The sequence below is a fragment of the Silurus meridionalis genome, chromosome 9 (genome assembly GCF_014805685.1).
Source record: "Silurus meridionalis isolate SWU-2019-XX chromosome 9, ASM1480568v1, whole genome shotgun sequence".
Lineage (NCBI taxonomy): Eukaryota > Metazoa > Chordata > Actinopteri > Siluriformes > Siluridae > Silurus > Silurus meridionalis.
This window is the reverse complement of record NC_060892.1, coordinates 392,964-406,068: the sequence shown is the minus strand read 5'-3', so window position 1 is coordinate 406,068 and position 13,105 is coordinate 392,964. Positions and strand designations below refer to the sequence as shown.

The 13,105-nt window shown below is 40.4% G+C and overlaps 1 protein-coding gene across 3 annotated transcripts in view; it reads left to right on the top strand.

Moving 5' to 3' along the window:
• Positions 1-13,105, top strand: part of ncanb (neurocan b) — a 140,781-nt gene that overhangs the window by 109,372 nt on the left and 18,304 nt on the right. For all 3 annotated transcript variants that reach the window (XM_046857421.1, XM_046857420.1, XM_046857419.1), the window contains 3 exons: positions 6,241-6,399; positions 9,240-9,322; positions 9,756-9,900. In XM_046857421.1, the coding sequence (XP_046713377.1) occupies positions 6,241-6,399; positions 9,240-9,322; positions 9,756-9,900 (387 nt within the window). The remainder of the gene's footprint in view (positions 1-6,240; positions 6,400-9,239; positions 9,323-9,755; positions 9,901-13,105) is intronic.

Here is a 13,105-nt window from a genome sequence, read left to right as displayed (position 1 = left end):
AATGTGATTGTGTGGAAACGTAGATAAATAAAATACTTTCTGTCAAACAGAGCGAAACTTTGGGTGGGTCCATGAGAGCAACAGGCACTGCAAAGCTCGTGGATGGGTGGAGGTGAACTTCAAGGTGGACTCAATGTCCTTCATGATACCAGAAAGAGGATCTGCACTTTCCATAAAGCTGAGTAGGCAAAAAGGAGGAGCAACATTCTCTACATAGTAAAAGAGGTGAGGACTGTACATCATAAAGCAAGTGGGAGGTGCAACTTCTTTATCCAAGCTGGAAGGGAGAACATTTTTTTAATAAACAAACAAAACTAAATTTGAACAAATTTAAAAAGTAATAAAGTCACAGAACTGCTGCACAGAAATTCTGAGAAGCACAAATGAACAAATATCAGTGAAGCTTCTGGGTGTTTATAACAAACGACTATTTGGATCACTTTTAGTCTCATTTCTATATGTACATATTTACGTTGGGATCTAACGGTTCTACAAGACTTTGGTGCACACAATTCAGCCTTTTCAGAGCAGTTTCGGTAAAAACCCTGGGCTCTGCAGCTCCACATTACTGATCTCAACCCAGCATGAGAAAACAACGTGGTGTCAGTGATCAACCTGCAGTCCGAGATCTTTTCTGCTCGTCGTAGTTGTGAAGAGTGTCGCCTCAACCTTCTGCTCATTTACCTCTGTCTTCTCTCACCTACAAACTGTTTCTGCTGCAGAACTGCTCCTCACTTCTGTGTGCACTTCAGTTCCAGAATCAGTAACACACACTAGAACAATATTTGTGTTGATAACAGGTGGCTTTAGATGTTTTTTCTTGGGTCTTTGGAGTAGTGTGTGTGAGGCTTCAGGATGTCAGTAGTGTGTCTAAGTGCAGTGTCAGGCTGTTTGTTGACACACCACTCAGACAGTGTGTCTGCTTGAATGTTAATGTAGTGTGATGTTGTTGTATAGTCCACTAACAGCATTAACGTTTCCTCATTTAGATTGTGACTGCTTCAGGAGCTCGTAGTCATATGCCTTTCAGGGGATTGTCATTAATTAAAGTGTCGGCTTCAGATGCTGCATGACATCATCCCACACATTGTCTTTGAGCATTTGTTTAAAGGACGGCTGATTGACTGATGGATTGGAAGGAGCACGGCTGTGATGGAGACCCAGATATGCAAATAATTGAGATCGACAGTTCCGCTGGGGTTCTGTATCAGAAAGTACCGGAGCTAGCAAATTAATTTTAGCCACATGAGTCCTTCAACATCATTCACTCTAATGAAAATTTCTTAATTGTAATATCGCATCTCACGTCAAGGAATTCCTGAGAAGAGCAGGATGGACTACAGGGGCCTCGATTACTGAGAGTGAATAATCAATTCATCAATAGAGAAATCAACTGACAAGCCACAATCTCCCATTCTGAGTCTGTTTGTCCTCAGTGAGACGGCAGGTGAGACAGAAGCAGAAAGCCTTGATTAATGACAGCGTCGGCTCGGATCTGGTCCTTCCTCCTGGGACAGCGGACTATTAAACCAGTGAACTAGTTTTATACTTCAGTTCATTTCCTCTTTATGAGTTTATTCATTTTTTTTATGTGTATTCTGCTAATGTAGGTGTGGAATGAGAAACAGGTGGCAGATTCCTGATCAACTGTTCAGTTTATTATTCTTTCAGTCTTTTTGTGTACTGGAACAAATCTAAAGGATATGAACTACTTACTGGACTTTCTTTCTGTTTCCTCTGTCAGCTTTTGATAGTGTTAAAGACTCATGATTTTCTCTTGGTGCTTGGCCACGTCATCACTTCCACAGTCTTGCTCATTTATTTCTAATCCATTCATAAACATTTTACTGAGAAGCAGAAATAACCATAGCGAACTGGGGGAGGTGGTAGTTTAGTGTTTAAAGCACTTGAATCTGTTTAAATCCCAGCCACACCAAGCTGCCACTCCTGGGCCCCTGTGCGAGGCCCTTAACCCCAAATCGGCTCAGTTATATGGATGAGATAAATGTAAGGGATAAGGGCATCTGCCAAAAAATGCCGTAAATATAAATGAGTGGAATTTGCCAGGTGGGTGTGTATCATCGGTGAGCAGCTTGTTCCAGAATATTTTATTTGTCAATTGTTTGCAGTTCAGTTTTAAAACTTTCCACCTCATCAGTAGAACTAGAACTAATTACCTTTCTATAGAAATTCTGCACTACAGATTTGCTTTCTACCCATATGATGAAGTATAATCTTTGCCAAGTGCACTGTGGAAAGAAAAGCACATCTTGTGCTCACTTGATCAAGAAGAAGGTGGAGGAGAAGGAGGAGGAAGAGGAGGATGAGCAAGAGGAGGCTCGTCACACATGGATGCTTTCAGCTCCTGGGTTTGGATGTGATTGCTGCTGAGAGTTTCAGACTGTGCACATTTGGCCAAAGAGCATCTGGGAGATGAGTGACTGACCTTCCCAGACCAGCGACGTCACGTGTGATCATTTCATGAAGCACAAACACACAGAATCACCAACAAAACATGAGGCCCTTTTTGTTTTATTTAAGAAGTCTTCAATCTTGTATATTTTGGGAGAAATTTTAGTCCACTTTTCTTTACAGTGTTGCTTCGCTTTACAGATTTTTAAAGGGCATTTGTTTATAAACAACTCTCTGAACATCGCATCATCTCGGTTTGCTCTGTTCTCAGCATCTCAGTTTCATATAGTAAGCAGATTACTGAAGCAGAACTCCAGTTCAACAATTTCTATAAATATGTTGACTTGCAGCCACCTTGCCACAAGCACTTTTAATTTAGAATGCTAATTCAACTTCAAGCTACAACCAAGAACATGAACTCGTATCATTTTCAGCTACTCTTTAAAGTGCTTTCTCTCTAGAAACTCCTTCACTTCTCTCTCTTCTGGCTCTTATGTCCCTCCATTGCTTTTATTTAGTGAATAGCCTCAGGCACCTCAGGCTCTTTGTGCATAGCAGTTTTTCTTAATATACCTGGCACAGGATTTCTTTTCACCATGTCTATTTACAGAAAGCTAAAAGACTCCACACATATTCACCCTCCCTGTTTCCTTTTATCCACAACACATATGCTAATGATGCGTTTTTTGTTTATCTTGGCACAGAACAAAAAAAACATGTTTAGATGTTCAGCTGGCAAAGCTGACTGTCTCCCTTACAGATGGCAACGAGCCACCCGTCTCCAAAGAGTACCATCAACAGAGAAGCCCTTAACACCATTCCCTCCTCCTCCTCGCTAAGTCTTTTATCATCACAGGTCTTAAAGCTAAAGCACTAAAATATCACCTTGTGATGGAGATAAATGACCCAATCACTCACTTGGAAGCGTTTCCTCGTTTTATTTTTAACTGCTACTCATTCGGTGAACGAATATTAATCACAAAATTGAGTATCCAGTCGGCAGGGTGCTGTTATTTTTTTAATTAGGGTTAGTTTTTAAACCTTTGAATGATGAGAAAATGCCATTCTCAGATCTTCTGACTTGTTCTGGCTGCTCTTTCACTGTAGAATGGAATTGGATTAAATAACACGATCGGGAAACCACTTCCTGCTGCTCAGGACGGCACATAATAAACATCCTGAAGAGCCACGAGATTACTGTGAATGGGAAACACTGAGGAACCATGAAGATGGGGATGAGGATGGGTTCCTATTTGTGTTTGGTTTCTTTCAAGGTTTCTTTTTTCATCTCAGGGAGTTTTTCCTTCACCACCATCACCTCTGGCTCAATTATTAGGGATAAATTAATTCAATAAAAATTTCGATTCCTAATCTTAGTATTTCTTTAAAGGGCTTTATAAATAAAGTTGAATTGAATTTGATTAAAGAACATGGAGAAGAGGAAAAACCATTTATTTGCCTTTATCTTGTTCTCTCCACTTGTAAATTGCACAAGGCAGAACCTGGAATGTACAGAGGAAAACGTGGTCTACTCTTCATTCTCATTCTTACTGCCTGAAGCAGCTTGTAGAGAATCCTCCATCTGTATTCTTTATACTACAGGAGATAACAGGAGCTCCACTAGAGCCAGCTGATTTGGACCTGCTCCCACTGGACAATAATATAACAACTTCTGTGCAGTCAGACTGGGTCTAATGGACTGGAGAGGGGAGAAGAATGCTTTTGTAACCAGAGCTTTTTATTCGGGTAAAACAGACTCGAATGCAAAAGACACGACTGTTTCTCTCTTTCTTTGTTGTTGTGGTTAATAAGCTCCTGATGGGCAAGAACACACACTGGTGCTGCTTCATCTCTCTATTACTACAATACAATTATTAGTCTACAGTATTAGGTATGGAGAGGTGAATTGAGCGGCTTTTACATATTTATTTATTGAATTTAAAACCAGGTGCCATCTTTAGTGCAGGAGAGAAAACAAAAAATCAACTCAGATTCAGAAAATGAATCAAACTGCTGTGTATTTTGAGAAACAGCATTTTTTTTTAACAGTATGAGTTTTTGCCAACGGTTTATTTTTTATTTTTTTATTTCTTTCATCATTTTCACAAACTGAACAAGTCTGTTTTTAGCACCATTGGATTTTGTGTGGATGTACAGGTTTGACACCAATTAGGTGTTTTCAACCTTCTTACTCTGAATATTCATTTATGAGGTTTTTCTGTAAAGCCCCTGTTAAAAAGTAATTACATTACAATTATTTCAGGTGTAATAATAGCTCTAATAGCTTAATAGCTGTTTTTACAGTTTAATTAAATACTTTGCAGACAAAAGTTGTCATTTTGACACCTGAGCATAAGATTGCTATGTGCTTTTTGAGCATCCGATTTCACATTCAGTCCACATTTGCTGTTAATAATAAACTTTACTCTTCTGGGAGGATGTTCCACTAGATTTTGTGGAGATTTGTGGAGATTAATTCAGCCGCAAGAAGACTGTTAGTAAAGTCAGGTACTGATGTCGGTGAGAGAGTGAGAAGGGCTGCGGTGCAGTCAGTGTTCACATTCATCACAAAGATGTTTAATAGGTTTGGAGCTCTATAGCAGGAGATCTTCCACTCAAACCCATGTAAAGCAGATCTTCATGAAGCTGGCTTTGTGCACAGGAGCATTGTCATGCTGGAACATGAAAATGTCATAGTACTGCATCCAAAGACGTCCTATACAATTGTGTACCTCCAAGTTTGTGCTAACGGTTCGGGGAAGAACCGCACATGTCTGGAGGAGTACTTTTGTTTATATGGAGTGTTTTTACTATTGTAAACTTTACTTCCACTTTTACTTACATTTCTATATATAAATGTATTCTGTTTTTTCCACATATTTATTATAACTAAGCAGAATGCAGTCTTGAACACTTTAGTGAAAGTAGAACAAAGGCAGCTCACTTTCCATGTCATGTCAGTGTTGTACGAGAAAGGTCTTCGGAAGTGATCAGACAGGTGATGAATGAGAAGTAATAGTGCAGAGAAAATTGCATCAGATGATGAAGGTACATTGCACTGCTCATCTCTTTCACCGTGTTACTTTACAGTACTCATAACACCTTCTTCTCAGTTTGGGTCTCTACAAGCATGAATGCTAATCACAGTCCATACGGCCCAATTTGCACTGGGCAATTTGCAGGTGTCGCTTTGTATTTGCTGGAAGAAAGAAGTGGTGTGTTGCTCTGAGCCTACTGAAATGATCTGTCCAGGGTGCTGAAACAGGCCTGCAGATTAAACTGCACACTCGCATTCCTGTTCTCGCATGTAAATACAAACAAACAAACACACACACACACACACACACACACACACACACACACACACACACACACAAAAGTGTGCAGATTATTCATCCTCTTCTGCACAGATGCTCGAAGCCCTAGAGGGTTGGAGAGAGTCTGCTCAGGAGCTCAGACAAGGATGTGACAGGGCTTAATTAACCATTAAGCACAGCAGTGGAAGACGTTTCTCTGGATTGCTGTCTTTGTGCTAATGCTAAACTGTTCGCTCATAAAATGCACAGACACGGATTAGAGAGCTAGAACATAGACTTCAAGAAGAGGAAATGAAACTGTTAGACATGTTTCTTCAGTGCGGCTGATTGACACATTAAGTGTGTGTGTGTGTGTGTGTGTGTGTGTGTGTGTGTGTGTGTGTGTGTGTGTGTGTGCGTGTGTGTATGGGACTGTGAATGGAAAAATTGGCAGGTGACTGGATTTTTTGTGGCACTAATTAAACTTCTGCTCCTTTTTTCTCTTTGTTTCTCACCTTCATTCTCCTGGCAGACACTGAGGGTTGTGATCATAGCTGGAGAAAGTTCCATGGTCATTGTTACAGATACTTCATTCACAGACTGAACTGGGAAGATGCGGAGAAAGATTGCAGAGCGCACAATGGCCACCTGGCTAGCATTCACACCAGAGAAGAGCAGGACTTTATCAACAGTAAGTCAATCTATTCCTTCACCACACTGTGAACCTTTTAGAGGAAATTCTATAAATCTAGTATTATATAAGAGCTTTAAAAAGTGCCACACATAGTTCTGAGTTTTTACAGTGCATAAAATTAACTCATGCATAAAGTCCAATTAGCACTAATATGTTATATTCAGAGCTGGCAACTTAATTGTGTGACTCAAGTTTAAATGATTTATTAATATTTACACTAATTAAAGGTTGATAGGGAAACTAGGGAGGTGCTACCTCATTGGTTAAGGCTCTAAATTATTGATACAGCCCCATTATTCCCAAACTGCCACTCTTGGGCGCTTGAGTAGGGCTCTTAACCCTCTGTGCTCCAGGGGTGCTGTATCATGGCTGACTCTGTGCTCTGACCGCAGCTTCCAAACATCACTAGGAAATAAGAAGAAAGAATTTCACTGTGCTCTACAGTACATGTGACAAGTATAAATCACCTTTACATTATTTTTACCGAGGCTTAAATTAGATTTTTTGAGCCGTGTGATAGTTGAGAGATGGACAGACAATGTTGAAAGATTTTTCTTGAACAGAGATTGCTCCATATATTTTGTGTATAGAAAATGCAGATTGTAGAATTTAATTCAAGAAATTAATGCAGTTTTAATTACAGTTTATTTGTGCAGTGCAAAACAGAAAGAAATCTGGAATTAAAACTGTATATGAGGTACATAAGGAGGTGGTCCCAGAACTTTTTTGCACCATAACTAAACACAATAAGGTGCATATTATATTACTATTGTACATATTTTATGATTTCATTATTAATTTAATGATTAACTAAATCATGGAAATGTAACTCACCATAATGCAGAATCAGTGGAAGCTCTATTTAGTGAAGCAAAGAACAAAACTGCTGAAACTGAAACAAGTGTGGAGGATTGGCACAGGCTGAAGAGGTCATTATATAAAAATAAAACACCCTGCAGACCATGAAAGTAAAATAAACATTAAAAAAATATTATTTTGTGTGTGTCCTGGTACCAAATGATCCATGACCTGGAGGCAGTTCACAGTGGTTTGGGCCCATGATATACGGTGTTCACAAAACATAACAGTTTGTGTTTGTATTTATGGAAATGAAGAATCCAGGTCACGACCAGCCTCATAATTATGTCTGATCACATCATATACAAACATGTTGTCTGAATGATGAATTCCACTGTAAAAATCTGTCTGTCATTTTCTTTTCCACATATCACTGTGCAGCACAGAGGAACAAAAGCCCCACATCTGAAACCTTTCTTTATATCATGTGCTTCACAGAAGCTCCAAAATATCAACAATAAGTCATGTTTATTGTTCCAGATACAGTATGTCAGCATGTGCAGTGTCAATACATGCTTTGATTGAATCTTCTGATATTCAGTGTAAAGCATTAAAGAGGCTTTTTGTTACCCTGGAAGAATGTATCCTGCTGAATAATCTGTAAAACAAACTGGTTTTAATGGAGTAATGTTATATTTTATAGATTTTGGTGGCTGTCCATGGAGTTTATGTGCTCATTATAAAATAAAAGACAGTTAGAACATAAAATTTCTGACTGTAAAACGTGCTGTAAAAACGGTCTCGCATTGTTGAATGGAATGTAAGAATATTGTCAGTGTACAGTCCTGCCCGTGGTGTAGAGGGAAATATAATCTACGATTCCAGTTTGCACGCATCACGAGCCAGTATACACTTAATAGCAATGACAACGACTTGCTGTTTACAATATTTTACCCAAAAAGCCCATAATGTTCTCACTCATTTACACTTTGTTTGTTCCCAGATTTTTACTTTCATATAACTGCTACCACCCATGGAGAGTAAGGGGCTATCACATGCTCATAGTGAAGCCATGTTTTTAAATGTTTGCTCATGCAACATCACATGACTAGTGGAAGTTTCTATCCACCATCTTCAACCAACATCAGCTCACAGATGGTTATTGTGACTGAATGAGGGACAGACTGTGTCATTCCTAAAGCCTCGACAGCATGGTCACATTTTGCTCTTTTATTACTTTTACCACAGCGGGGATTGGACCACCAAGCCTTTATATCTTCCATGTAAGAATGTCTATATGAGATAATGGTGTTCATCTCAGTACTAAAATTCTAATAGCCTAAAGTTCTATTGTTCCTCCTTCACAATCCTTCTTCACTTTATTTCGAGGACTGGGTCAACTTGCTAATGGATGATGTAACCTCATGTTTCTGTGGTAACCAGTGTTTATGTGATAGGAGCAGAATATTGTGAGCTTTAAGGTCTGAGTGACGTCTAAGTGTGGAGATGTTTTGTAAGGAGGATAAAAGTCTCCTCTGGAAAGTGGTTGTGTGGTTGTGAAGCTGATCCTGGTTCAGGTTTGTGGGTAATCATGAAATATGATTTAAGATGGTGTGTACTTTGACTTGACAGATCCCTTCTTGTTGAGAGATTACAAGATTGAGTAATTATTTGACCAGTTTTCGATGTGGAAAGGATGGAAAGATTCATCCTCCTTGTTGTTCCATGTGATGCTAGAGATCGAATCTCACGAAACACCAAATGAGAAATCTGTTGAATTCGGTTGAATGTGTGTGTTGTTAGATTGGATTTTTATTTTTTTGTAGAGAGGTAGGAGCTTAGTGGTCAAGGCATTACATTTTGGATCCAAAGATCATGAGTTTAATTATCAGCCATATCAAGCTGTCACTCTGGGGCCCCTGAGCAAGGCCCTTAACTCCATCGCTGCTCAGTTGTATGAATAAGATAAATGTAACTCGCCCTGGAAAAGGGTGTCTGCCAAATGCTGAAATGTACGAGTTTTGATCTTTTCTTTACAGGTATGAGTCACGAGAACACTTGGATCGGTCTGAATGACAGAACAGTGGAGGAGGATTTCCATTGGACTGATAACATGGATCTGGTGAGACGAGGCCCATACGCTCTCACTTGTCTGCCAGTCAATTTTTCCATCTAATTTATTGTCAGTTTGTTGTTGTTTAATTGGCTTTTTTTTGATAAGTATAGTCTCTGACAGTAAACAGCTACACTGCAGTATCTTTTTAAAGAAAGCAAAAGATTTGGTCAAGACATGAGACAGCTGCCATGTTTAATCAAAAACTATCTATGGAGGGATTTTCTGTTCCTGTGCAATTTGGAGGGCTTTTGAATAACGCAGCGCTCGTGTGGTCTCACTCTGCTCTGTACACTTTGTAAAGCCAAAAAACTTATTTATATCCAAATCTTTTTTCTGGAAATGAATTTGTAATAGAATCTATATGTGGCAGGATCTGTTCACTGGCTAGCAAAGTTAAGGGACTGTGCTTGTGTCTGAAATATCTCTGTGTCTCCTGCAGCAATATGAGAACTGGAGGGAGAACCAGCCTGATAATTTCTTCGCGGGAGGAGAAGACTGCGTAGTGATGATCGCCCATGAGAATGGCAAATGGAACGACGTGCCCTGCAACTACAAGCTGCCCTACATCTGCAAGAAAGGCACAGGTGTGTGAGCGAGAGAGAGAGAGAGAGAGAGAGAGAGAGAGAGAGAGAGAGAGAGAGAACAAGAGAGAGAGAGAGAGAGAGAGAGAGAGAACAAGAGAGAGAGAGAGAATGAGAGAGAGAGAGAGAGAGAGAGAACAAGAGAGAGAGAGAGAGAGAGAGAGAGAGAGAGAGAGAGAGAACGAGAGACTTTGACTTTTTTTACTTTTTTACACTCCTTTATTTAACATAAGACTCAGCACAAGTCACGGATGGTATCAGGTACTAGGACATAGAAGTTAAATAAAAAGATAAATAGTCAAATATAATAAATAAATAAATAAATAAATAAATAAATAAATAAATAAAAATATATATAACATTAAGTAGACATTAATAAAACAAGACAATGACAGTTTAAAAAAATGGGGGTGGCTCGTTTAGCAAAGCAAAGAGCTTCTCCACAACACCACACAGTCTCAAACATCTTCAGATCCCCCATACTCTTGTAAAAGTTAAAATCAACAACAATCCTGGATTTCGTCAGTCTGGAGAAGATTCGAATGGCATCACAGTCAGTGTTTTGAACCATTTTGTTCTTTCTGCTCAGGTATATTGCCATTTTAGCTTGACCAAAAATAAAATTAATCAACTGACACATAAACCTGTTTCTCCTGCTGTACTTAAAACCCAGAATAAATCACTGAAGAGTAAAAGTCACATTCAAGGAACTAAAAATACATTTTAAAAACTCAAAAAAAGAATGCAACCTGGAGCATTGAGTAAAAGCATGAGAAACAGTTTCTCTCTGTGAACAGAACGGACAGTCTTGTAAAACATTGAGGTTTAAAACAGAAATAAAAGAGTTCACAGAGATAATGCAGTGTAAAATCCTCCACTGGAGGTCGGCAGCTTTTTTAGGTAATGGTGGTTTGTACAGTGTCTCCACTCTGGCTTAGTATCATTGTTAAGACCAAAAAAATTCCTCCACTGGGTGTCCACCCTCCCACTCAGTTTCTTCTTGAAAACTTTAACACAGGCCCTGTAGAGCAGCTTCCCCGTCACTGTCCCAAAGTTCATCTCCCCTTCACCCCTGCACTCCAGGAGGGGGCAACCACATCCGTCGAGGTCCGGAGCGATGTCCAGCTGGGGAAAGGGTTCCTCCTTTGCAGGACCGCTCTCGCCGATTATATAGTCCTTCAGCCCTTTATTCTTTTCTTAAAAAAAGACTATATTTTTAAAAGTCCATGGTAAAAGACTGGTAACCCAGTAACATTCAGCGTGCCTGTGTCCGTTAAAAACAAAGTGCTGTCCAGCCCCAGTCCTCCTGCCATGTGCAAATGTCCACTGGCTGCTGTCCTCCATACCAGTTTCCTGGGCCCAGCTAAGAGTCTCTGGATAAATTGGAGGCGAAAGGCCGCCGTACTGCTGGCGAGATGGACCAGCCCTTGCCCACCTTCCTCCTTGGGCAGATGGAGGACGCTCTGCGGAATCCAATGCAGACCATCCCAGAAAAAGTCAACAAGCAGGGCCTGGATGTTTACTAGCAGGTTTGGTGGGATCCACACACGCCAGCTTGTGCCACAGAGACGACGCTGCCAGGTTGTTTATCACCAGCGTCTGCCCCCTGTAGGACATCTTTGGAACCAGGCGTTTCCACCTGCTCAGTCTGCCCTTGATGTGCTCTACAGTGCCTTCCCAGTTTTTGTTTAAAAACTCCTCACTTCCCAGGTAGACACCCAGGTACTTAAAACCTGCTTTTTTCCACACCAAACCTCCTGGGAGTGTCGGCTCCCCACCTCCCCACTCCCCAACTAAAACTGCTTCACTTTTTCCCCAGTTTACTTTTGCTGATGATAAAAATTCAAACCTTCCAAAAACATCAGTCAAAACATCCACATCAGACTGGGTTCCCACCATTACATAACATATATAATATATATAAGGGACTTCCGGGTGAACGCTGGCGCTGTTGGCTGCCGCTGCTCAGGGAGGGAATTTTTAAAATTTTACAACTTTTATCGCTCCAGAATCGTCCTGCACTTGTGAATGCATGGATGCATCTATGGACTGTTTTTAAAACACTTTAACCATTTTAAGGAGTCTGACCTGTGATCTGTGCTGATTCAGCCGGCTTGTACAACATTATCTCGGACTGTATGCTAGCTGATCTCCCTGCGTCTTGACTATTGATGCTTCCTGCGGTTGCCGATTTGACTGCCGGTTGTTGACTGCTCGTCGTGGTGCATCTGGCGGCGGTTCGGCTGTGGGGATCGCTGGGCTGCTGGTGCGGATGAGCTGTATCTGGGTCGTCCTCTCTGCAGTATACCACTCTGTAGCATGGATGATGCTCCAGTATTCGGCGGCGGAACTAACGCAGCTCCGTTTGCGTTCTTCTAATCTTCTGTCATCTCCACATCTTCCCCTGGATATCATGTACATACCGCGTCGGAAATATATACACCGGGTCTCGGCGGCTATAACATCGATGGATCATGTCAAATACAGTCCTTTTGGTCATCTAAACCTCGCCTGCCTAGGAGACCTACACGGACTGTTGATCGTAGTGTTTTAATTAATCCGGCTAGGTCGGTTGGCAACGATTCTAGTAAGAACAATTTTTCCTTTGGATTACTGAATATACGATCGCTTTCCACTAAAGGACCCCTGGTGTACGATCTGCTGTCTGATCGTAAGTTTGACTTTCTCTGTCTAACCGAGACATGGCAGAAACCAGATGACTTTTTTCATTTAAACCAGTCTGTTCCCCCGGGATATAGTTATGTCTGTAAATCTCGCGATACAGGAAGGGGAGGGGGACTAGCAATACTCTATAAAGAGAAATTGAAAGTATCTCAGTTAACTCTTTCCACATATTCCTCTTTTGAATCAATTGCCATAAAAATCAATGGTGCGATTCCTACAATTCTTACAACTATCTACCGCCCCCCCAAGAGCAATAATGCCTTTTTAACTGAACTATCTGAACTCTTGACTCATCTATGTTCCATATCTCCAAATGTTATCCTTCTGGGTGATTTTAACATTCATATAGATAATACCAGTAATGCAGTTACAAGCGAATTTTTATCATGTTTGGATTGCTTTGGTATACAACAATTTAACACACTGCCCACTCACATCAAGGGCATATTCTTGATCTCGTTTGTTGCTCGGTATAATACCTTTTAATTGTACTGTTTCTGATCTTTCTATATCAGATCACTTT